The sequence below is a fragment of the Protopterus annectens genome, chromosome 10.part0, assembly GCF_019279795.1.
Source record: "Protopterus annectens isolate FY-2018-M chromosome 10.part0, PAN1.0, whole genome shotgun sequence".
Classification (NCBI taxonomy): Eukaryota; Metazoa; Chordata; order Ceratodontiformes; family Protopteridae; genus Protopterus; species Protopterus annectens.
The window spans coordinates 743,382,476-743,409,071 of record NC_056744.1 but is presented as its reverse complement, the minus strand read 5'-3'; the positions used below and the strand labels follow the sequence as shown (position 1 = coordinate 743,409,071).

The following is a 26,596-nucleotide window of genomic DNA, read 5'->3' as shown; positions in this document are numbered from 1 at the left end:
GGTACCAAAATTCTAAATGCTTACACTCCAGCAGCTGCTTCCTGTGCTAGCCAAGGACTCCTGGCTAGTCACCCTAGACTTAAAAGAAGCTTATATGCACATCCCCATAAGGGAATCTTGCAGGAAATGTCTACGTTTCAGGGCAGGCTCTATGCACTATCAGTTCTCTGCACTTCCCTTTGGCTTATCTACTGCGCACAGGGTATTCACAAAGTGCCTGGCTCCAGCCATTGCATACTGCAGGCAGAGAAATATTCAAATTTACTCATACTTGGACGATTGCCTGATTCAGGCGGACAGTCAGGAATTACTGCTTCAGCACCTGACATTTGTAAAGAGACTCCTAACATCTCTGGGGAATACCATCAACGAAAAGAAATCACATCTGGTACTTAGCCAAAAGATTGTATTCCAGGGAGCAAGCTTGAACACAACTTCCCAGATGGTATTCCTCACTCCAGAAAAGCAGGTTTATTTGACAAATTACTTCAAACTACTGGCCACCCAAACCCATCTATTTGCAAGAAAAGTACTCCAAGCCGTAGGGTTCATGGCCTCATGCATTCTACTAATTCCATATGCAAGACTGCATATGAGGAAACTTCAGTGGTACTTAAAAAGTCTATGGTGTCAACATTCTCAGGACCTGGAAACAGTGGTTTCTATTATTCCTTGCCTAAGGACAGAGTTCCTTTGGTGGGCAGAGGCTTGCAACCACAACAAGGGACTCCCTTTTACTCAACCCCCCGCCGCCCAAACCCTGACAACAGAGGCATCAGACTATGCATGGGGGAGCTCACGTGGCAGGCAAATGCACTCAAGGCAAATGGAGCCTAGGACAAATTCACCTGCATATCAATCATAAAGAAAGGTTAGCTGTACAGAATGCACTGACAGCTTTCAATTACCTTATCCTGCCAGGACAACTCTTGATAAAGACAGACAACACCACAGTTATGTGGTACATAAACAAACAGGGGGGAACTCATTCCTACCCTCTTTGTAGGTTAGCCATGGCTCTGTGGAACACAGCCTTGAGCAATCAAGTGCACCTCCAAGCTCAATTCCTGCCAGGCAAACAAAATTCACTGGCAGATGACTTAAGCAGAAATCTAATGGACCCACACGAGTGGACAGTGGAACCCAACTCATTCAAACTTCTAATACACAGATGGGGGGACACCAGAGGTGGACCTCTTTGTTTCCCCCAAAACCACCAACTGAGCAAATTTTGCACCAGAACTCGCCACAGCCAAGGATGGAAAGTGGATGCCCTGTCTTTTACATTGGAAAACCTCTCAGTCTATGCCTTTCCCCCTCTGCCCCACCTTTCAAAAGTACTACTCAAGATCAAACAGGACAGGCCAAGGACAATCCTTATTGCACCAGACTGGCCATGCCAGCACTGGTACACACTCCTACACAGCCTGACAGCAGTTCCACCCTGGCACTACTTCAGACCCCCTCTCTGCTATCCCAGCAGCAGGGACAGATTTTGCATCCTCAGCTGCAAACCCTGAACCTGGCAGTTTGGCTTATTCCCTGAATACATCACCAGCAACTCTCAGCAAACAGGTGCTGGATGTTATCCTTGAGGCCAGGAGGCCTAGTACTAGGAAATCCTATTCAGAAAAGTGGAAAAGATACTGTTCTTGGAGCCAGTCTCAAGGAAAGGACACAGCTGTGCCCACCTTACCTCAAATCCTAGATTATCTAGCAGAGCTGCTCCACAAAGGCCTATCCTTCTCATCAATTAAGATTCATGCCTCTGTCATCTCAGCTCATTGCAATACTGAGACACCCCTCTTCTCTCACCCTCTGATCAAACAGTTCCTGAGAGGAGATAACAAATTAAAACCCCCAAGGAGAGCTCCCACTCCTGCCTGGGACCCTTAACTTTGTACTAGAGAAGCTCACGCTCCCCCCCCTTTTGAGCCTGCTGCTACAGCAGAGTTAAAATTCCTCTCTTGGAAAACAGCCTTACTTCTAGCCATCACTTCAGCAAGAAGAGTGTCTGAGTCACAGGCCCTTATGGCTGTGGAACCCTTCATTATCTTCCATGCGGACAGGGTTTCCCTCAGGACGAACCCATAATTTATGCCCAAGGTGGTATCCAGTGTGGCTTTAAACCAATCAATTTACAACCTTTTTTCCTAATCCTTGGAATAAAGGGGGAAAGGATCCTGCACTCCTTGGACGTGCACAGGCAGCTCAGGTTCTACCTTGACAGGACTAAACCTTTCAGAAAATCTGACCAGCTGCTAGTCAGCTTTGCTACAAGGACAGAGGACAAGGCCATTTCAAAACAAACCTTTTCTAAATGGATAGCACACTGCAACCATTTCTGCTACAAACACCATGGAATACCTACCCCACAGGGGATCAGACCTCATATTCCACTTGGGCTACCTCATAGGTTCATAGGTAGGTACAAGGCTATCTGCCCGAAGGCATTTATAAGCCTAGCCGGAATGTGTTGGCTTTCGCCACCCCCTTAGATTAGTTCCCTGTGCCTCTGTCCAGCAGAGCCAATGAAGTGATCCCTGGGGTAAACTTTCTGTTTCCCATCCACTCGTCAAGGTTTCTCTTGAAGAGGGTTAGCGACGAGCTCTGCTTAATGTAGATTGGAATCTTGTTCCAGAGCATGGGAAGTCTCTGGGACAGGAATCTATCCCTCCAGCACGTCCTATTTATTGTTGTGGTGAGGTTTAGATCCTTAGAGCGTGTGGCTCGAGGGTATATGGTTTTCTTTAGGTGGAGCATGTCCATCAATTCTGGGTTGGACATGGCCTTGTATGTCAGGTAGAGATCACCTCTGAGTAGGCGGTATGCAACCGATTACAGCTGGAGTTTCTTCAGTCGAGCTGCATAGGGCATCTGCTTGAGGCCAGTGATCCTCTTGGTGAGGAACTTCTGTGGTCTTTCCAGTTGTTGCAGGTGTCTTGTAAGGTACATCCCAAATGGGGCATTGTAGTCTATGATGGGTCTGATGAGTGATGCGTAGAGGGGCCCAATGACCTCTTTCGATCTGGATGCAAACCCTTTTGTGATTAGGTGAGCCACATAGAAGGATTTTCTAACCACTTTGGCAATGTGATTATCAAAGAAGAGGTTACTATCTACTTGGGTCCCCAGATCCCTTATTACGTCTTCTGTATTTAGGGGGCTACCACCTATGTGGTAGTTTGTGGGTACTTTTTTTTCCAAAGGGGATGACTATGCACTTTTTGGCATTTAGTGAAGAATGGTGTTGAAGGGCTTTGCAAGGTCTTGGTAGGCTGTGTGGACCACCTTTCCCTGGTCTATAGCCTTGTTAACTGTCTCAAAGAAGTCCACCAGGTTTAGGAGGCATGATCTGCCCTTAACAAAGCCAAACTGGGTAGGGTCCAGTGTTTGGAGGTTTCCAGTGTCTCTGTTAATGTGATCCATGATGATGCGCTCCATAACTTTGCAGACCAAGCTAGTTAGGCTTATAGGGCGATAGTTCCTGGGGTCTGTTGTGGCTCCACCTTTGTGGAACGCAGTAACCGTTGCTGTGCGCCACTCTGTGGGCACGTAGTCTGTGGAGAGGCTGAGTTTAAACAGTGTGTTTAGGTGAGGGTTTAGTTCATCTTTGAGCTCATGTAGGATGCAGCCTGGGACACCGTCTGGTCCCATTGATGCTGTGTGTTTGGCTTTGGAGAGGGCTGTTGTAACCTGAGTGTCTGTGATTTCAGGGGCACTACATTCTTCTGGTATAGTCATGGGCCCTTTTATGGGTGAGAGGGGGGGTGAAGTTTGCACTGAACCTGTCTGTCAGGATGTTGGCTATATCGGTCGATTCAGTGTATTTTGTGCCATTCTGCACTAACTCCAAGCAGATCTGAGAATTGACACTTAGATTCTTGACATAGCTAAAGAATGCCTTGTGGTTATCTTTGGAGTCCATGGCAACTTTTCTTTCGCAGCTAGCATTGGATGATTTTATGAGGGAACGTAGTTTCTTGCTGATACTGATCAGGGATGTCTTCCCTTCTTGGGATTTTACTCTTTTCTGTACTAGTTTCCTCCTTCTATTGTATAGCTTGTTTATGGCAGGGGTCCACCAGACTGGTTTCCTTTTCTTAGAGGAGTGAGTCTTGGTTTTGTTTGGGATAGCATGATCCATGCATTCTTGTAGGTGCCTGTAGAGTGCATTAGTAAAGAATTTTGCAGCTTGGACAGCGTTATCTTTTAGCATGGGGGCTTTGAAACTTCCCACCTCGGTCTTAAGTAACGTGAAGTTTGCTTTTGAAAAGTTTTTCACGGTGATTTCTTTGACCGTGGGTGGTGGCGGAATGTGGATATCCAGAGTGATTAGTTTATGGTCAGATCTAACCAGTGAGGGGTTGACCACCGGTGTGGAACACCGGTCGCTCATGTTGGTGATGACCAGGTCTAGTATGTTGTCACCTCTGGTGGGGGTGTTTTAAGTTTATAAATTATAGGAAATGTTGGGCAAGGGAGTTCGTACTTGAGTAGTTCTCCCAGTTAATGTTTGAGTAATTGAAATCACCCAATATCAGGGTGTTTGGTCGGACCTTTATGTTTCCCAGTGTTTCCAGGAATGCGGAGTGGGGGTCCTGGGACATGATAGGTGACCTGTAGCAAGCTATAATTTGAATAGCAGTTTTGCCCATTGTTAGTTGCACGTGATTGATCTCTGAAGCATCATGCTGTGCCACTAACCTGGAGGTGTGGGTATCATTGATGAATATGGATACTCCCCCGCCTTTTGTATTTCGGTCTGGGTTTTGTGGCCGAAATGTATGGTATGAGTTGTAGCCTGGTAGTGCTGGGGTGCTCTCTGGAGCCTTAAACCAGGTTTCTGTTACCGCACATATATCGATTTTCTCAATACTGAGGAGTGCCTCGAGTGCATGCATTTTGAGGTTTAGACTTCTGGCATTGGGCAGAATTACCCTCAGTTTTTTGTTGCTTGTGCTATTTATGGTGGTGGGTTTGTCTTTTGAGCCTTGCCTAAAAAAGGCATGGGGTGGCAAGAGCCTTGGCCAGTATTCGAAAGCCTAAGGGTGACAGGTGCAAGCCGTCTCTAGCGAAGCAGTGTGGCTTGTCAAGCATGTCATCCCAGGTGGACAGACACTGGATCCCCTTGGAATGAGCTTAGCCAATTTTTGACATTTATAATTTATTCTCTATACCGTGGTATCATTCTTGGTGAGGGCAGGATGCTACTCAGTGTCAGGGTCATACCGGCCTGGGCTACGTGATCAGAGAGCTCCTCCATGTCTCTTTTTATGTAGTCCAGAGCGGTACGGCTCAGGTCATTCACACTAACATGGACAATGACAGAGTCATATTTGTACTTGTTCTGGAGTGACCTGAGTGCTTGCGTTATGTGGGTTATCCTGGCACCCAACAGGCAACTAACAGTAACCTTCTTCTTGTTCAGCCTAGTGAGTGGGACGTCAGTGTGCCTGACTATAGAGTCACCTACTACTAGTGTGTTGGGTATGTTAATTTGCCTTAAGGGCTGTGATTGTGTGGCACACTGGTTTTGTGATGCATGTGTTTCATGGTTTGTGGAGCCCGGAATAGTTATACCCTAGCTAACTGGAGCTGCCCAGCATGCAAAACCTTGCAAATGCGGGTTTTATAGCAAGGAAATGGAAGACATAGAAACTAGCCCAAAATGGCCAATAAACTACTAATTTCTGGGCTTCAAAGCTCCCTCTCTCACAGTGAACAGAGAAACTTCCTTCTATCCAAGTAAGGTATGGGCAAACACAGAAACTTATAACACAGCCCTGAATTCAGCACTAACCTGAAAACTGGACTGTTGCAGTCCTGGTTACTCTCCCTCCAGCCCCCTGTCTTTTCTATACTTTCTACCTATCCTCTTTTTTGGCCATATCTTATGGAAATGGTATTTACTTTTTACTGGAGGTGTTCCACACCATGTGATTGCTTCCTATTTGGGGGGCTCCTGACATCTGGGGCAAGAAAAACTGATTTAATGGCATCAGCTGCATGTTTTATATCCCTGATGACCTGACACGATGGAAGAGGTGACAGCATCTGACGCAGAAATCCCAAGATTCTGGTATTCGGGCCGACTGAGGGCTACCTGCAGGCAGATAACCCAAGTGTGATGACTGCAACAGTGAATACACTCAAACATCTACATTTATGGTAAGTATTCACAACTGTACTTTTCTTCTGATGAAGTCCTGGCAATTGCAGGATAAAATTGCTCAGCAGTTAAATACTTCTGAATTTTATCTTTGCTGGCTCCCTTCATTTTGTGCTTAGAACTGTGCACATTGCTTCAGGTAACTGTTTATAATGTATATTTGTGCTGATCGTCCCCAAGATACATGTGGTGGGACCAATGGCTTTCTCCACTTCAACCCCAACTGGATCCCTTCCTGTGACGGCTGCGACCTGTTCAGAATCAGGCAACTCTCAGAGCTGTGTCTTTGGTGTTGGGGAATGGGAGGAGGGTTGATACTGAGACTCTTGGAGCCATCCCTACCTCCAAGTGCCTCAGCTTTTAATAGCTTGGCTCCGAGATCTGCTTTTGAGTCAAGGCCTCTCTGTTCTGAAGGGCCTTTATGAAGGCTATCAGAGAGGAGCTCTTCAGAGCTGATAGCATCATCAGCTTTTGAGGCTTTTCAGAGAGTTTTCTCAACTCTGAGGGATAAGATACCTTTATAAAGACTTGTGTCACACGAACTCCATACTGAGTCTGGCTGTATTCATCATCATCCTGTTGGACAAGGACAGCCAGAATCAAGACCCCAGGGGGCTTATCTGATAAACTCCCAGTCAGACAGGGAACCCTCCGACATTTCCACAGAGCAAGTTCACCAAAAGCAGACGTGTAAGTTGAAGCACATTGACTCCTGTCCCAGAGTCTCTTACTGAAGACATCACCTTAGGTGAAGTCCTGGAATTGATGAAATAGAAGAGGGGATGTCCCACCGTAAATCTTTTTCCAGAAGAGTTTGTGTTCCTGAAGGACTTTAGTTCACACCCATCAACATCCTGTGTGGTACTTCCCATTGACCCCTTAGTCGACCTCATGGCACATCTGACATGTAAGCGTCCTGATGTGGTGGATTCCTAAGAAACCTGAAAAAGTCTTTTCAGCACCTTCAGACAGAAAGCATTAGAGCAAGGGGCCACCTGTGGACACAGTGGTGGTAGCTGCAACAACTAAAAAAGAGCTTTTAGAAGAGAGCACTTCAGTCCATCTTCCTAATAAGGAGTCAAGGGCATTTGATCATTTTGGGAACTGGACATATGCTTTGGCATCTTTTGCATTATGAACACTGAACTATTTAGCATGTCACTCAGTTTCAGAGAGATTTGACCAAAAAGATCTCTAAATTTCTCTCAGGGGTCCCGCCAACCGATATCCAGAAAACAGTGGAATCTGCTTTCAACCCCTCAATCCTCATCTAACATGGTAAAGCAGCTGATTTCTAATGCAGTGGATGGCACAACTAGGGCAGCAAGTGCTGGCATTACTGTACACCAGCATGCTTGGATGCATCTTCACTACTTCACAGAAAGTTTCAAGATGTCCTTTTTGCCACTTATGATGGATCCATTTTGTTTAATCCTAAGGTCAAGGAAACTCTGAGTGGAAGCCAGCAAGATGGTAAGACCCTCTCTGCTGTTGGAATCTGCTTCTCTGCTCCTCAGAAGAATCAGAGGTCTGGGAAGAAGATGTGTTTCAGGAAGTCACAGGGATCTTACAAGGAGGCTTCTAGTGTTGGGCCTTCCCATGGCAGAGGAGGAGGGCGTCAGAATGGACATCACCCCAGGGGCAGGAATAGTCTGTAAAATCAGGGTTTCAGAGGATCCTTTTCTGAGAAACACTCCTGTCATCACTGAGAGGTTGCCTGACTGCTGCGCTCTGGAGGCAGTTGAGGGCAGTTGTGTCTGCAACCTCTATCCTGGCCAAGTATAACAGATCCCTGGGTGCTAGACATTATTTCCAGAGGGCATATAATTCCATTTTTCCATCCTCCAAAATGGAAGAGGTCAGTTCCTGATGCTCCACTCAGTCAGAAGGATCTAGCAGTAGCAAAAATGTTAAAGCTTCTAGAAAAAAGTCTCATCCAACAGTCCCCAAAGACCAGCAAAGATCCAGAGTCTATTTAAGGTTCTTTTTAGTCTCAAAGAAAACAGGGGACCTCAGACCCATTTTGGACCAGAGTCATTTAAATCAGTTCATGAAACAGACGAAATTCCAGATTATTACAATGCAGCCCATTTTCCATCTCCTGAGAAAGGATGTGTGGATGTGCTTGATAGATCTCAAGGATGCATACTATTACGTAAAGGTAGAAAGACATTTGGATTTTCTCTGTTTCACGCTGGGTGCCGATCATTATCAGTTCAGGGCACTGCCCTTTGATCTCACCACAGCCACCAAGGCGTTCACCAAGACGATGGCAGTAGTAGCAGCACTGCGATGACTGATAAGGATCCAGTTATTCCTATATTTGAACAATTAGCTCCTAACAGCTGCCTCAGATCTAACATTGTGTCCTCTTCCTCTGGTTGCTTCAAGAATTGGGCATTACCATCAACAGGGAAAAAAGTCAACTCACTCCAGCTCAGACTGTAGAATTCATCGGATGCCACCTGAATATGGCTTTTCAAATAGCCAGCCTTCTTTCTTGCAGGATGCTTTCCATCCAGCTGACAGCTTCAAGTCTCATGAGATATCACTCTTCCCCCAGCCAGACTAATACTTTGGATGCTAGGATTAATGGCTTATGCTATTCTATTGGTTCCATTGATGAGATATCACATGAGAGTACTTCAGTGGACCTTAGTGGTGCAATGGTCACAGGCTTACAGTCTTCTTCATTCAAAAATGTGAATCACTTCAACTTGCAGAAACCATGTATCTTGATGGATAACATCTCCATCATTGCCACAAGGGCTTCCCTTTGTGAAGGATCCCCCTGTGGCAGTAGTGACGATGACTACTTCCCTCCTAGGGTGGGGGCACCTCAAGGGAAACACTCTCCAAAGCTCCTGATAACAGACAAAGGAAAAACTCAACATAAATATTCTGCAGATGAGATGGGTCCTCCTAGCATTGCAAGCCTTCCAGTAAGCTCTCCCCAGAGGTGAGATAGCCATTCAGACAAACATGTTGGTACTCTGGTATCTAAAGAAACAAGGAGGAACACGCTCATACCCATTTTGTCAAAAAGCCATGAGGGTATGGCAATATGCAATGTCTTCACAATGCTTTCTCATAGCCTTGCACATGCACATTCCAAGAAATTCCAGCATTCTAGCAGACAAATTGAGCAGGTGTATCCTGATGCTGCAGAGATATTCAGTCACTGGGGGCAATGTTGCTATGATCTTTTTGCCTCCTATCTCAGCAGGAAGTGCATGTAGTTCCACCACAAGGACAGTCCCAAAAGGATGCTGTTGTCCATCACTGTCCCTAGGACCTCCTTTATGTCTTCCCTACCCTTCCATTTATGATCAAATTTATACAGAAAGCAAGGATGTTCATCGTGCATACAGCTGCAGTCATTACACTTGGGTTATCCTGCCGTCAGGTGGGTCCTTAGTCGGCCGAATTCCAAAGTCTAGGTCCGGCGTCGGTTGTCGTCGCTTCTTCCCTGACGGCAGTGCGGCAGGGGTATAAAAGAGGCAGCCGACGCCATTTTCTCCAGTCTTTCTTGCCGCGTGGTGGCCGAAGCAGAAGCAGTTCGCAAGTGCCAGTCGGCCAGCTCCTGACATTTATGAACAGTATTTCAGCCGAAGTCTTCTTTAAAGCTAAGTACGCCGTTGGGGAAACTTTTCTTGCCTCAGACCGATGTCAGACAAAGTTAATAATTGCATTTCTTGTGGGAAGCAAATACCACATAAGGACTTTCACTCTTTCTGTATACCTTGCTTAGGGCCAGACCACGACGTCTCGGCCTGTCGTTTTTGTGCTAGGTTTAACAAGCGCACTATTAAGTGCCGGGCGGAGTTCGCCCTACATTATTTTGGCAAAAAATGTAATTATATCATGTCGTCGGATACACCGACGCCAGTTTTAGGCAAAAGACGCAAAGATAAGGACCGACATCCGAGGCCTGCACCGAGTACTGAGACCACACTTAGGCCGACTACTGGTTCTCCGGTTCTCAGCGAGGCACCTACGCAGCCCCTGACTACCGATGAAACCATTTTACAGGTGACTTCAGTACCCGAGGTCGCAGGTTCCTCGGTCTCCATTCCCACTGCAGATACCGACGCCACTCTTGGCGGGGAAACCGAAAATTTAGAGAGGCCTGCCATTTCTGAAGGCGTCTTCAGGCCTACCACCTTTTCTATTAAATCCTTCACTAAATCTAAAGCTGCAATGAAATCTAAAAAACAGGGTCCTCAGACCTCCTCTCAAGGCCCCATGCCTAAAAAACAGATGATTAAAATGGCTGAAGATTTGATAACTATCATCAGGGGTTCTCAACCCCCCTCAGACAAAAGACCCAGGTTGGAGGAAGACTACCCTTCCTCAGACCAGGCTTCTATTACCTCAGACCATTCTGATGTCCAGAATTACGCCTATTCACCTTTTGAAGACTCTGATGCTGAGGAGTCTATTCCCTCGGTCTCCCCCACTGAGGACTACTCTTTTGGGGAAACCCTGCATACATTGAGAGAGCACTTCCACTGGGAAGGCCAAGATTACTCAGACTCCAAGAAAAGGCTCAGGGAATTTCTACTGCTCCCCCAGCATAGGCCCCTGGCTATCCCTCCTGTTTTAGATATTTTGGATGATGTGTACGCAGAAGCCAGTCTTAATCCAGACTCTTTACCTCCAGCCCCTGTTAAACCAGACAGATATTACCGGGTTCCTGATTCTCACCAGTTCCTTTATAAAAGCCGTACTGCTGACCCAGAAACAATTTCACAGGGTCCCAAGGGGATTAAGGCCTCTACTGCTAAAAACCCTTTACCTTCAGAGAGAGATTCCAGAGCATTAGAAAGGTGGGGGAAAAAGGTGTATACATCAGCCACTTTAACCATAAGGGCATTAAACTGTCAATTTCATATGTTAAAATACCAACAGTTCTTGTTATCTCAGCTGAAAAGTAAAATGCCACAAACAGAACAACCAGATTTGAAAGAGTTGCAGGATTTGTTGCATGGAGCAGAGCAAGTGGGGAAACTTACCTTGCAGTGTGGTTTTGATGCTTTAGAGGCCTCATGTAGAGCTGCTGTCACAGGGTCTGTCATACGTAGACATGCTTGGCTCAAAGAGCAAACCTTACCAGATCATGTCAAAGCAAAGTTATTAGATGCACCACTTCAAAAAGATGTATTGTTCGGTGTTAAAGCTGAGGAGGTACTAAAGAAAATGAAGGAAAAAGCAAAATCTATGCAAACAGTTAAAGATTTCTTGCAGGTACAACCTCTTCAGCAGAAACTGGCCTTCAAAAAATTGGTCCTTTCCAGCCACGGACAGACCCCAAAGGGGCAGATACAGACGCCCAAGGGGTAGAGGACAACCTCAAGGATCTTACAGAGCTAGACAGTGGCAAGCACCAACCCCAAGAGGTGGAGAAGATAGATCACAGCCATTTAGAAAACAGACACAGTGACTTCCCCCTATGCCTGCCAAACAAAGCTATAATGGCAGCACCTTTGGGCGGAAAACTGGCCTTCTTTTAAAAAAACTGGCACATTGTTACAAAAGACAAATGGATTCTGGATATTATAGACAGAGGCTACAGGTTCCACTTTCACACCCTTCCAAAAATGAGAGGCATGCCAAACCTGCCACAAAATCAAAGGGCAGAGGCACAAACACAAATATCTGCTCTCATGGATATGAAAGCTATTCAAGAGGTACCTGCAAAAGAACAAGGTCAAGGTTTTTACTCAAGACTATTTCTAGTACCAAGGAAGGACAAAGATTGGAGACCCATCGTAGACCTATCTATTCTAAACACTTATCTAGAGGTACCAAAATCCAAGATGCTCACATTACAGCAGCTTCTTCCCATGCTGGGCAAGGAGTCTTGGCTGGTAACGTTGGACCTCAAGGAGGCAAACCTGCATGTCCCTATCAGACAAGATTGCAGAAGATACCTCAGATTTCTTGCAGGTTCAACCCATTACCAATTCTCTGCATTGCCCTTTGGCTTATCTACTGCGCCCAGAGTGTTTACAAAATTCCTGGCATCAGTAATTGCCTTCTGCAGACAACAAGGAATACAAATCTACCCATATCTGGATGACTGCCTGATCCAAGCGGACAGCAAGGACATTCTATTGCAGCATCTGGCGTTTGTAATAAAACTATTAAACTACCTGGGTTACACAGTGAACAAAAAGAAATCAAAACTAATACCTTCTCAACAGATCATTTTCCTGGGTGCCAGCTTAAATACAACAACCCAGATGGCCTACCTCAAGCCAGACAAACAAGGGCAACTGTTTCAATACTTCAACAAAATGGCAACTTTAACCAGACTAACTGCAAGGAAAGTCCTGCAGGCTCTGGGGTTCATGGCATTTTGCATCCTACTAATACCATGTGCAAAGCTGCATATGAGGAAACTACAATGGTACCTAAAAAACTTATGCTCTCAACACAGCCACAGCTTGGAAACAATTATACCACTCATTCCATGCCTTCAAAAGGAATTTTTGTGGTGGGCTCAAGCATGCCAAATAAACACAGGTCTCCCTTTCTGTTTACCTCAAGCAACTCAAAACATCACAACAGACGCCTCAGACTACGCCTGGGGAGCACACATGGCAGATCAGTGCATTCAGGGAAAATGGTCCCAAAAAGAGAAGCACTTACACATCAACCAAAAGGAGATGCTAGCCGTGCAAAATGCTCTTATGACCTTCAAAGACCTACTGCATCCAGGCCAGCTATTAATAAGGACAGACAACACCACAGTCATGTGGTACATAAACAAACAGGGGGGACACATTCATACCCCCTGTGCAGGCAAGCTATGACCCTGTGGAACACAGCACTGCAATTACAAATTCAACTACAGGCACAATTCCTGCCAGGGAAGGAAAACACACTGGCAGACAACTTAAGCAGAAATATGACAGACCCACACGAATGGAAGTTGCATCCTCAAGTCTTCTCAAAGATAACTCAGGCATGGGGACAGCCAGACATAGATCTATTTGCTACCCACAGTAATTACCAGTTGGAGAAATTCTGTTCAAGGACCTATCATCCACAGGCCTGGAAAGTGGACACACTCTCTTTCAATTGGACAACATCGACAGTCTATGCCTTCCCGCCTCTACCTCTACTGACCAAAGTTCTATTAAAAACCAGAGCAGAGAGGCCACAAATGATTCTCATTGCTCCAGACTGGCCACGACAACACTGGTATCCCCTCCTAAAGAGCCTGTCACACTCACCACCATGGATCCTACCTCTAGTTCCTCTTCTGTTGTTCCAGCACAACTACAAATCCCTTCACAGCCAGCTCAAAACCTTAAATCTAGCTGCATGGAGAATACCTTAATTTCCCAACAGACTCTCCTCTCCAAGGAGGTGCAGGATGTTATCTTGGAGGCTAAGAGACCCTCTACTAGAAAAACCTACTCCGCCAAATGGAAACAATTTTGTTCCTGGAATCAAGAAAAGGGCCAGAATCCTTGGGTAATAAATATACCTCAAATTTTACAGTACCTAGCTGAGATGTTAAACAGTGGCCTTTCCTTCTCCTCCATCAAGATCCACGCATCAGCCATTTCAGCACAATACAATACAGATCCTCCTTTATTCTCACGTCCTCTATTAAGGCAGTTCCTCAGAGGGGCAAAAAATATAAAAGCCCCATGGAAACCACCAGCCCCAGCTTGGGACCTCAACTTCGTATTGGAAAAACTGACCCTGCCTCCTTTTGAGCCGGCTTCCTCGGCAGAGCTACAATACTTGTCGTGGAAAACAGCCTTCCTTCTGGCTATTACCTCAGTACGCAGGGTTTCGGAGCTACAGGCTCTCATGGCTGTGCAACCATTCATCATTTTCCATCAGGACAGGGTTTCCTTACGAACCAACCCTACCTTCATGCCAAAGGTAGTATCCAGTGTAGCTCTGAATCAGACTATCCATTTACTTACCTTTTAACAAAATCCACAGAACAAAGGAGAGAGGCTACTATATTCCTTGGACATTCACAGGCAACTTCGCTATTACTTGGACAGAACAAAGTCATTCAGGAAATCTGAGCAACTCTTTGTGTCCTATGCTACAGGTGCTCAAGGAAAGGCTATTTCCAAACAGACTATTTCAAAATAGATAGCCCACTGCATACGCTTTTGTTATTCATTTCATGGAAAATCAGTGCCTGTATACATCAGATCCCACTCCACCAGGGCTACAGCTTCCTCTGCAGCTTTCCTCAGGGGGGTCCCTACCAAGGACATTTTGGAAGCAGCTACCTGGAGTTCATTGCACACTTTCTCCAAGCACTACCACCTTCCACTATACTCAAAATCTAGAGCGGGCTTTCCCACAGCAGTCCTACTCAAGTGTAATGACTGCAGCTGTATGCACGATGAACATAGTACAGTTTTGTACCTACCATAAATGTAGATGTTCGAGTGCTCATACAGCTGCAGTCCAGGTTATCCTCCCTCCTTCCCCTCTTAGGACAGGGCTTATGACAAACACCTTTAAAATACCACCTCTTTGGGGTATTCCTTTATGGTGTATTTGCTTGCAACTGCTGTTTTGATTTATCTATTTTGTATGTTTGCATAATATCATGTTTTGCCTTCCTTTCTGGGGGCACCTGACATCTGGGGCAAGAAAAACTGAAGAAAATGGCGTTGGCTGCCTCTTTTATACCCCTGCCGCACTGACGTCAGGGAAGAAGCGACGAAAACCGACGCCGGACCTAGACTTTGGAATTCGGCCCGACCGAGGACCCGCCTGACGGCAGGATAACCCAAGTGTAATGACTGCAGCTGTATGAGCACTCGAACATCTACATTTATGGTAGGTACAAAACTGTACTATGTGCAAGGTCAGGGTAATCCTCATAGCTCCCTTTTGGCCTGTACAAACATGGTTTCCCTTACTATGGCCTCTGCTAGTTCATCCACCCTGGATTTCAGAACACTTTCCCAGACCCCCTTTCTCACTCATCTGGATTGCCTCCTCCAGATCTGAAATCCATGAAGCTGACTGCATGGTTCCTCCAATTTTTAGCTTTAGCCGTAGATGCCTGACTTTTCCCCTTCAGTAGTACACATTCTCATGGTTTCCCAGAAAAAACTATACTGCCAAAGTTTATCATAGCAAATGGAAAAAGTTTACTATCTGGGCATTTTATAAAGGTATAGACCCATTCTCAGCTCCAGTTCCTATTTTTCTACAATTTCTTTCACAGTTATTTCAGGCTGGTTCCAGCGATTCCATGATCAAGGTGCAGTTGGCAGCCATTTCCAGTTTCCATGTAGGCTTGGAAAATTCCTCCATAGCCTCCTTTAAAAATACCAAAAGACTTCTTAAAGGGAGCCTTGCTTTTTAGGTCACCTAAAAGAAACCCAGTGCTTCCCTGGGATATTACCATTATGTTGCAAGCATTATTAGCTCAATCACCCTTTGACCCCACAGTATCAGTAGACATCAGATTTCTCCTGTGGAAAACTGGTTTTCTAGTAGCAGTAATTTCAGCCAGAAGGATTTCTGAATTGCAGACCCTTTCTTGTAGACTACCTCATCTGGTCTTTCACAAGGTTAGAGTTTCTTTAAGAACCACTGCTTTTTTTTTTCCATCAAATGTGGCATCCAAATCTACCTTGAACCAATCTATTCATCTACCAGATTTCTTTCCAAAATTTTTTAGTAAAGGTGAATACATGTTACATATGCTGGATGTCCACTGTCAGTTGCTATTCTACCTCCACAGGGCAAGACCATCAGACCAATTTGTTGCTTTCTGAAAACAGAAAATAGGGAAGACAGTTTACATGTGATGAATTTGCATCTTCAATTGGGATTCTACCTCCACAGGACAAGACCATTTAGGAAATTGGACCAATTGTTTGTCACTTTCTGAAAACAGAAAATAGTGAAGATAGTTTGCCAAGTTACGTTGTCCAGATGACTGTATCTCCTTTGTATATATGAAAAAAGGATTGGTACTGCAATCTAAACCAAAAGCACATTCAACCAGAGAGGTGGCTGCGTCTACAGCATTTGCAAGCTGACTTCCTGTTTGCACAGCAGTTACTTGGTCTGTACTTCACTTTTATTTGTCATTACAGATTGGATGAGCAGTCCAGGTCTTGTTCATCCTGTGGCTCCAACATTCTCAGAAATAACCTTCCATGAGTTCAGCTAGTCCTTAGTGCTTAGGAATCCATCCCACAGTTGCATCGGATGATAATAGCATTGGATACAAAAGTTATGTGCTTACCTTACCATGTAATGATAGATCCATGTTGTCTGTTTTTCATCCATTTCAACATCCCACCTGCCAACCCCCTCCAAATTGTCATTTGTTTTCCCGAGGACTGGGTTAGGATTAACTAGACATCTCTTACATTTGCTTAAATTGTACCTGATATTTTCTATAGCATGTGTTACTAGCTGATAATAGTTACTTTTATTGCTTATGATAGTAATTCAGATTTCTAAGCAGGGCAGACTCGATCCAAGGTGATTAGGTGGACCACAGGGAGTTTTGGGTTGGGAAGTTGACAGAGTCCTGAAGAAAGATCTTTCTAATCTGTGCCGAAGTTGGATCCCATCAAATCCAACAACCCAGAGTTGAACCGGATGAAAAACAGACAACCTGGATCTATCATTATGGTAAGTACATAACTTTCTTGTTGAGAAATTTTGCCTGCAGTGAAAGAGTATAATTTTTCAGTCTTGTGTTTTCACTTTATCTAATTAATTTTTGAATGCAAAAAAGGTTTCATTTTTCATTCTTGTAGTTTTAAATGAAAACTCCAGCCAAGCTAGAACTTCCACTGAGTGACCTCTCAAACCTCTTGTATCAGAGGCACATGGGATATATGCAAATGACCCTTATGAGCATCAGGTGTTTCAGCTGTATGGTGATTCTGAATGCCCATGACTTTTTTCTTTTTAAGTCATTTTAATGGACAATTTCAGGCCAATAAAGCCAAACCCCACTAGCTGTGGATATGCATATTTCAGCCTTTTTATGACCTCATCAGCACTCATCTGCATGTGTCCCATGTGCCTCTGATACAAGAGGTTTGAGAGGTCACTCAGTGGAAGTTCTAGCTTGGCTGGAGTTTTCATTTAGTTTTTACTGATTGTTTTTTCTGTGTGACCTTCTCACTCTTAGTTTTTTTATTCTTGTAGTTTTAAAGATAAATATTGCATATTCACGTGAACAAGCTATTAATGTACTCCATCTTTTTGCAGGTTTATCGCTTGATGAGGAAGTGCTGGGAACACAGCCCCAGTGAGAGAACCACATTTGAGAACCTTATTCAAGAATTTGAAGTCATTCTGGCTAAACTATAAGACAAACTGTAAAACATTCATAATGGAAGAGAACTTCGTTGTATATATATATATCGAGGGACAGATTGGTACATTTAATTAAATGTACAGTGAACTGACTAATAATTTTGTACCTGCTTTTCCTGAAGGCTAGGCTGAAGAAACAGAATTGTTACGTAATCCAACTGCTACGACTGTGAATTGTTAAAAACAATTCTGCATTGCTTCTCTTTTGCACCCCAGATCAAAGCGTATAATGTTTAGCAAAGTCCTGTAAGAAATGAGTGTCTGATAAACTGTATGACAGAGGATTCACTTTAGAACTGGAAAGACTCAAACTGCTGCGACTGAAGAATGTTATTACTGTTTCTTAAAAAGGCTTACCTGATGGGAGTCCATTTCTGTTATAACAATGTGCAACTTCTGTATGGAAGGTGCTGATTTTATGAGAACAAGTTTTAAGTAGATATTTACGCTAAATGTTTATTATATTCAGCAAAAAAGTGGAAAACTATTGACTTCATTAGTTAAATGAAGCCATCATTTGAAAAATTACAAAGGGCGAGCATGTTCTAGAAAAATATATTGTTATACATTGTCTTTATCAAAAGCAGCATACTTTTTGCTAATGAGAAGTCAGTAGAGTACTGAAGCAGTAGACGTAGTACTGGAAATCTGACTTCATTCTAGTAAACACTGAGGGTCTTGGTATTTTTTGAAGTTTTGAGGTCAACAGCAGAAATTGCTGAGAGAGTTCTAAATGAATAACACTTGTTTCTCTGGGACAGCTACAACTGATGCTGTGGTTCAGACAGTCTTTCAGGTCCAGTCTGTTTGGAACCGTTGAGAACTTTTTCTTTCATATTCACAAAGTGTTGGTTCATTTCTTTGTTGAGTATCTTGAGTTCAGAAGTGGAATGTCAGTATCCAGTAAGGTCCCTTAAGAGAGACGTGCATGCAGTTTGTAATTTATGGGTTTCAGTCTTTTGCAGCTATGTGTGAGGTAACCATTAAGCTGAGACTGACATTCAGTGACAGTGACTCAGGCCTAAACTGGATACTTCTAAAAAAATTGTTAAAATTCTTGCACCTGCAAGAGTGCATATTAAGACTTTTTCCATAGTTTATAAAACAAGCTTTGAGAAAGCTCTTTGTGAACATTTTCTCATAATTTCAGGATCTTACCTAATTTGAGGTAGATCTCTAATTGAATTCCCATTGAAGTCATGGGAAAAAGCTCAAGAGCAGCTTACTGACCTGCCAAAGGTTCATAATAGTTGAGTTTGGGACATAACAGTTGGATCCGCTTCATCAAGTTATTCTGTGATTTGCTCAGAACAAGGAAAAAGCAGGTGTAGTCTCTACTTCAGGTGGCACAGTGGTTAGCATTACTTCACCACAAGAGTTGGTTCTCCAGTTGCGTTCCCACCTGGGGTGCATTCTGCATGGAATCTATACATATTCCTTGCGTCTCCTTGGATTTTTCAGTAAGTGCTTCACATCCCACAGATGTGCTGTAGGGGAATAGTTGATACTCTGTATTTTCCATCGGTATGTGTGTCTGTCTAATAATAAAGAATGGGATGGCTACATGGGTGGCAAAAAGGCATAAATGCAGTAAATGCAATGCAAATATTAAAATCTGTTTTGTGCCTTTGAATTTGATCTTTAATTGCAGCACAATCAAAAAACATTAACAGAGACTCTCACCATATTGACAGGGAAATTGAGCTGACATTTTAATGGCTGATTCACTCCCCTTCTTTATTCATTTGCATACATATTTTCTAACACACTGTTGTAAGCTTGTTAACCAGTTCCTTATTTTTCAGTGAACAGTGGCATCAGTGCTTGCTCTCCTTTCCCTTCTGTCCCCATCAGTAAACATGCCACCAGTAGTTTTAGTCTTTTATTAGAAATCTTTCTGATCCTGCATGTTCTCTGCACTATTCTTTGGCATTTCTCGTTTTTCTAGTAATCCTATTGGTTGTCATTCAGAGCTTTGTCTAATTGGTAATCCAGCCATTGACAAAGCGCATGCAGTATTTCAGTGTTTGCCACACTTTTGTTGACTGTCAGTAGACTAAGTTGCCTTTTTGCCATTCATCTGTCTTCCTACTAAGAGAATGTCTCTCAGTCTTTAACACAGGTTGAAAACGCCTGCCATATTTCAGTTACTTGATGGAGCTAACTAGAACAATGGATGATCCAACACTTGCAGGCATTATGGGTTTCTTAGAAATGGCTAAGCCGCCTTCTTAGGTGGCTGCTCAGAAATTACAGAATGTAGATCCCTAATCACACAGATCTCTTGGCAGTAAAATGCATGTTCCAGATATGGTGAAGTTCATTGGCACTGGCTTCAGAATTTATACTTTATTAAGGACGAGCTAGGGAGTTTCAAAGTGCTGACCTTTGGATTAGTCAGGTCTGTGCAGCAGTAAATTTTGAACTCATATTTGTACTAGGCATACGGTGCATATAGTTTGGTATCATGATTGACTAATAAAAGGCTGGTAAATATCAAACATGACCAACACAAATTGTAGAGATTAATAGATGTCTTATACAAATCAAATTTTTTTCATAAAAGACTCTGGAGATGCAATTGTCCACTTTACAGTCTTATTTCCAACATGTCAGTGCATTTGCTTTCCAACGCAGCCAATGGCATCTCTCAAGCTACTGGCACTGGCACTGCCATGCTTCTCCAGTCTTGGATGGGGTCGTGTAACTTGTGCTTTAAAGCATTCTTTATTACTCCCCCTTTTGATTGGCTACCCCTCACTTTTTTGGACCAAATATTAAAGACATTAACCAAGAGCACAGGAGGGTGTTGCCTGCCATTGGAATGCAATTTTATTTCACTCTGTTCAGTGCACCTTCTCTAGGAACCAGAAGGGGGAGGGGCACGGGGCTTTTTCTTTGGAAAAGCGCAGCAGTCTTTTCAGGATGCCCTTATTGAGGGGTCTCTCTTGCAGCAGGGGGGTATAACCAGTGTGGATGCTGCCCATGCATCAGAGCTGGTCTGCAGAACAAGGACTTCTGCAAACCCTTTTCAGGGAGGCCCTTTCAGTGTTCCTGAAAGGTTGGCTGACTCTTCTGCCTGGAGGCAGTCAGGGGTTGCTTGCTCTACACCCAAAAGCTTGGGAGGCCATCATCTCATATGCATAGCTGTTGAGAGTCATATCCAGAGGCCACACAATTCCATTTTTATTTTCACCAAAACAAAATGCCAAATAACCTTCTGGACATACCATGCTATCGGAGAAGGGGTATAGATATAGAGATTCAAAAGCTGTCATCCAAGAGGTCCCACCAAACCAGTGAGAATCTGGGGTCTATTCCAGGTTCTTGTTGGTTACAGAGAAAAACAAGGACCTGAGACCAGTTTTATATTTAAGCAAGTTAAGTCACTTTGTAAAACAGACCAAGCTCTGAATGGTCATGTTTACCTCTTTTGAGGAAGGACAACTGGATGTGTTCAATCGTTCTCAGGGATGTCTGCCATCCTGTAATGATAGCAAGGTGGTTCAGGTGAAATCTGAACCTGAATGGGAATCCGTCATTACCAATTCAGAACACTGCCCTTTGGTTTCACCACCCTCCCAGGTGTTTGCCAAGTGCATGGCAGTCATGGCAGCCTGGCTCAGGCTGCAAGGATTCCAGGTCTTCCCTTACGTGGATGATTGGCTTCTCACCACCTACACGAGGTTGTCTTTATCAGAGTCGGGGAATCTTTACTCCATTTGTATCTCTCCTTAGAAATCACCACGAACTATCAAAAGTCCAACCTTCAGTCAATTCAGATGTTGGAGTTCATAATCTGTCAGTTAAACAGCATCTCAGATTGCAAAACCTCCAGTGCAACTGCACTTCACACTCAGGCCAGTCTCTTACTGTCTCACAGAAAACCTCCTGCTTCTGTGGTTCTGAGGCTTCTAGGTCACATGGCTGCAGCGATTTGCTTAGCTCCGCTGGCAGGGTACCATATGAGGACACTGCAGTGCACATTAGTGAGTCGAGTGGTCTTACTTAACCAGCCCCATGGATTTTTGCCATCATTTTGATGGAAATCTGTCATCACGTGGTGGTTGGAGCTTCCCGTAGTGTCTGATGGGAATGCATTTGTTCTTCCTCCCTCACAGGTCACTTTCACGATAGATATCTCTTGGGGGGTGGCATTTTGAAGGGAAAGACTGTCCAAGTGACTGTGTCAACATTCAAGGCCAGCCTTCACATCAGTGAAGGCTGGAGATGAGAGCAGTCCTCTTTGCATTACAGGTCTTTCAGGACTTCCTCCCTTATGTTGTGATTTCAGTGCAAATGGACAATATGTCTGTGGTTTGATATCTGAACAAATCGTGGTGGGTGGGACCTGATCCATTCTTTTTTGTTGCGAGGCAATGAGAGTTTGGCAATGAGCAATTTCATCTCAGTAGTTTCTGGTAGCAGACTCTTTACCTCCAGCCCCTGTTAAACCAGACAGATATTACCGGGTTCCTGATTCTCACCAGTTCCTTTATAAAAGCCGTACTGCTGACCCAGAAACAATTTCACAGGGTCCCAAGGGGATTAAGGCCTCTACTGCTTAGGAAATACAACATTTTAGAGGACAGTCTGACTAGGAACATTCTTCTCCATTAGTGGTCCCTGAATTGAGGGTAGTGGCTAGGATTTCTGGCACTGGGGCACTCCATGTTGTGATCTCTCTGCTTCCCGTTCCAGCACCAAGTGCAACAATTATTGCAGCTTAGTTCCTCCACAAAGACAGTTACTCAGGGATGTTGTTCTGTTTGCTTGCCACCCCCCCCCCCCAGGTTTCCTGTATGCTTATCATCTCACTCCTGTGGTAATTGTTTCTCCAGAATGTTGCCCTTTGCAAAGCAACTGTGGTCCTCATTGCCCACTGAGTAGTTCACATTTTGTCCTCTTCCCAGAACCCATATGCTCTCAAAGTGTAAAGGTGTATGCTAGTAAGTGGAAATGCTTCATTTTATGGGTGTCTTCTAAAGGTTTGGACCCCTTTTCATTGCCTTTGAATGCCATTCTTGACTTCTTTCCTGACCTGTTTCAACTGAGATGTAGTTATTCCACTATTAAAGTTCAGTTAGCTGTTATTTCCAACTTTCATATTGGCAGAGATAATACTCCCGTAATGTGTTTGAAGGTATCCAAGGCTTTTTCTCAGAAGTATGTTCTTGTTGTGACCTCCTATTCGAGATCCTGTACCTCTTTGGGTTTTACCTTTTATGCTTCACATTCTTGCTGGACCCCCTCTTGAGCCTTCAGCAACAGTGTCTTTGAAGTTGTTGTCTTGGAAGTCTCTGTTCTTGTTGGCCATCACTTCGGCCAAGTGTGTCAGAACTGCAGGCTTTATCCTCAGTACCTCCACATTTGATCTTTGATAAGGATAGGGTTTCTCTCATAATGGATCCTGCCTTTTTTTTTTCTAAGACATCTGAAAACACTTTGAATAAGGCCATACATTTACCAGTGGTTTTCCCCAATTTTTCAAATTTATTTTATTTTACATTTGTTGACCGGGAAAGCCCGACTGGACGCAGGTCCATATTCAGTAGAGGCCCAGGGAGAAAAGCTCCACTTAAAAAAATCTAACAAATAACAATTTTATGAATTACAACACTTTCTCTTAAATGCATACAATATTATACATGAACATATTTTACCTTTCTTCACAGATATATGCATAGATACAATTATTGTATTCCAGAAGCATGCCACTTGTATGTAGGTAAATGTTTAACTGTCTTCAGAGATGAATAAGTAGATACGAACAGAATAAAACATCGTTAGTTAAGAATTAATATACAGAGGTTAGGCAGTATTAGGTGATCCTTGGTAGAATCATTGTATCACTGCAAATGTAGTGGATTAGCCTGGGGAGTCACATGGGCATAGCCAGTTGTTAAAGTAGTGGGTTTTGAGTAGTTTTTTAAATTGTGGAGCAGAACCTGTAGAAGTTATGTGTTTTGGAAGTGAGTTCCAGACTTTTGCTATAGAGCAGGCAAAAAGAGATTTCCCAGCCTCATTCCTATGTTTGATGACATTTATGTGATTTTGGTCTGTTGACCTTAAAGCTCGGGTGGTGGTGTAGGGTTGTATTAAGTCTTGTAAAATGGGGATTTTATTTGTGAGGTAATATAGTTTGTGGGCTTTGGAGAGTTGAGTGGTAAGAAGTAATTGAGACAGCTCAAGCCAGTTGAGCTGTTTGAGGGAAAGACAGTGGTGGGCTCTATTAGAGGCACCTGTGGCAAATTTGGCAGTCTTGTTCATTGCATTGCCCTGATCACTGACAACTGAGATTCTATCTGGATAGAACCAAGTCCATCAGGAAATCTGACCAGCTGTTTCTCTCCTTTTCAGAGGTTCGGTTAGGAAAGACGTCTAAATCTACCTTATCTAAATGGCTTTCTGACTACATTTCATGGTGTATAGATTGAGAGGAATGTCTTTGCCTTGAAAACCAAAGATTCACTCTGCCAGAGCTACATCTACTTCTACAGTCTTTTTCTTGAGAGTTTCTATTGATGACATTTGTGCTGCGGATACTTGGGTGGGTACACACACTTTTGTGTCTCACTACAAGTTGGATATACAGTTGAGATCTAGGGCCTCTTTTGGTTCCACTATACTGTGGAGTGTTTTCCCCTAGGAACTCCCTGGAGTCATATGTGGCTGGGGACTCTGTCCCACTGGTTGAAGCCAGGTGGCAAAGACAGCATTAGATATGAAAATTATGTACTTACCATAAAGATAGATAACTGTTGTCTGTTTCCATTCAGTTCATCAGTCCGTCCCTCTCTCCTTTCCCCCTCCTATGTTATTTTTCTCCTGAGCATTGAACAAATCTCCTGAGTCATCTCTTCCTCTACCTTCCTTCTGGGGTCTTTATTCTGTGGTCTTTGAGAGTTACAGTGTTTTGGAGAGTGGCAAAACTCAGTCTTGGTGGCTGTAGGGAGATAAAGTACTATGGGTGGAGAAGGCTGAGCTTGGGAACTAAAATCTTTAAAATGGCCAGCCTCAGTCAGATCTGATAACCCACAGTTTGAACCGGATGATAGCACAGCCATATCATTATGGTTAATTATGGATAAGTACTTTTAACTTTCATTTTAATTCCACCAACATCCCCTGGGCTTTTCTTTCTTTGCCCAGTTGACTTGCTGACTTATTCTTTCCTGTGTATGAATAGGAGCCAGCCATCTTCATCTGGGCAAGAGCCCTGTGACCCTTTCTCACCCTGACTGGAGGGCCAACCCATTCATTCCCCAGAGAAATGAGTTATAACTGGTAGGAACCGAGCGAGTCTGCTGAGCCAAAGGACTCCCCTCCTGACTCCCTGGAGCTCCTAATCCTTCAGCAGCTATTTTGAGCTTCACAGGTGCTGCCTACTTTGGAAAAGCATATGTGCTTGTGCAAACATGGTTGCCTGTCGTGCTATGGACTATGTGATGTGGCTCCAGTAGGCGCATTTTCCACACATCCAGCACCCAGTGCTTCTGATAGCTGCCAATAAAGTAGCAATTCAAAATTACCTCCATCCCTCCCTGAGTATGGGCTGGCAGGCAGTGGCTGCTCACTTCTGTCTACACAATCCACCCTACTTCTCCTGTTTGTACGCTGCTAATTGAAAACATATAATTGATGGGGGGTGTAGGTTTGGACAGGAACACTTCTGGTTGTAGTCCTTTGTTTTTCCAGGAGATGCTGAACAAAATCTTTTCTTTTTGAGAATCATTTAAAGGACACGCAAGATCCTGTTACTGCATGACTAAAAGAAAGTAGTAATAAAGTTCTTTCAGCATGTGACATGTATCAAATTAAAACCTTTGCCTTGCGGCCTGGCGCACCCAAAAGAAGAGACCCAGCCCAAGATTGAAATAGGGGTTATGGTCTGATGGCAGCCGCCAAAACCAGTGACCATCATGGATTCCCAACAGTTGTACTGGCTTGTGTACTTTTTAATCCAGAAAGGAAATATTTTACGTTCATCCTAGACACAAGGCACATTTGTACAGCACACAAGTTTGTAATTGACAACATTTAAGCTTTTTTTTTTTTTCCTAGTAAATTTGATTGGATTACTTCAGATCCTCCCATACAAAAGGGAAATGTGCTGTGCCATCTAGGAGTTGGGAACTGGGGCATGTAGTCACAGTTTCCATCTGCATACATATACACACTTGAAGTAGCCAAAATTTGGCTAGTAATTTATTCATTTTGTGCTGATTTACAGTCATGCATACATTCATTAGCTGTAGCATTCAGCAATTTGTCTGATCCCACATAAAATATTACCAGATAATTAATGCTCTCAGTGCAGAATATTTTCTGACTTGCATGGACCCATCATGAAACAGGCCTCAGCCTCCCCAGTTGGGTTGACTTTTACTATTAATACTAACCTAGACAGATCTAGTCCCCCTTCTGAAGAAGCTGATTGTAGTACTGCTTCATCCACTTCCTGTCCAATGTGACCCTTATTGGTTTGAATACAAGAATCTCACAGTTTACCAAAACCTGAACCATCTCAGGCTTCATACCTGATTCACAGACATATTGTTTTATTTAGGTGTGGGATATTTGAGAACTGCTGTCTGAAATTTTATACAGTGAAAACATTTGTGAAACTATGAAGTTCATTCCTGGATGAGATTAATGTGGTGTATGCACAGATTTTTTTCTTTAAGATGAGTTTTATCTATAATTGCTTGCTTTTCCTACCAAATCAGGTTTTGCATAATCAGCTTTATTAGGGTACTTTTAGGTCTTCTTTCCAAAAACGTATGGAGAGAAAGGATGGTCACACATTTAACTGTTGAGAATGCCGTTTTAATTGCTGTTCTTACCTGAAGCCTCTAGTGAAGGCTGTGGTTCAAAGCAGGGGCCTTATATTTGTTTTTGAATGCCCAGTTTTGTTAACCTTGAATATTACTAGAGACACTTAATTTTCTTCCGCAAATGATGTTAGCTTGGAGATGTCCATTGTGAATTTTCTATAACAGCCTTCAAGGTGTCTCATTTATGCTGGAATTTTCTAAATGTCTGATACACAATAGTACAAATATACATCTAGTACTT

The 26,596-nt window shown here is 43.6% G+C and overlaps 1 protein-coding gene across 1 annotated transcript in view; it reads left to right on the top strand.

The window, feature by feature from the left end:
* JAK1 (Janus kinase 1) overlaps positions 1 to 25,577 on the top strand; it is a 1,643,095-nt gene extending 1,617,518 nt beyond the window's left edge. The window contains exon 24 of the mRNA XM_044085562.1: positions 17,411 to 25,577. Within this exon, the coding sequence (XP_043941497.1) occupies positions 17,411 to 17,512 (102 nt within the window). The 3' untranslated portion in view covers positions 17,513 to 25,577. The remainder of the gene's footprint in view (positions 1 to 17,410) is intronic.
* The last annotated feature ends 1,019 nt before the right edge of the window (positions 25,578 to 26,596 follow it).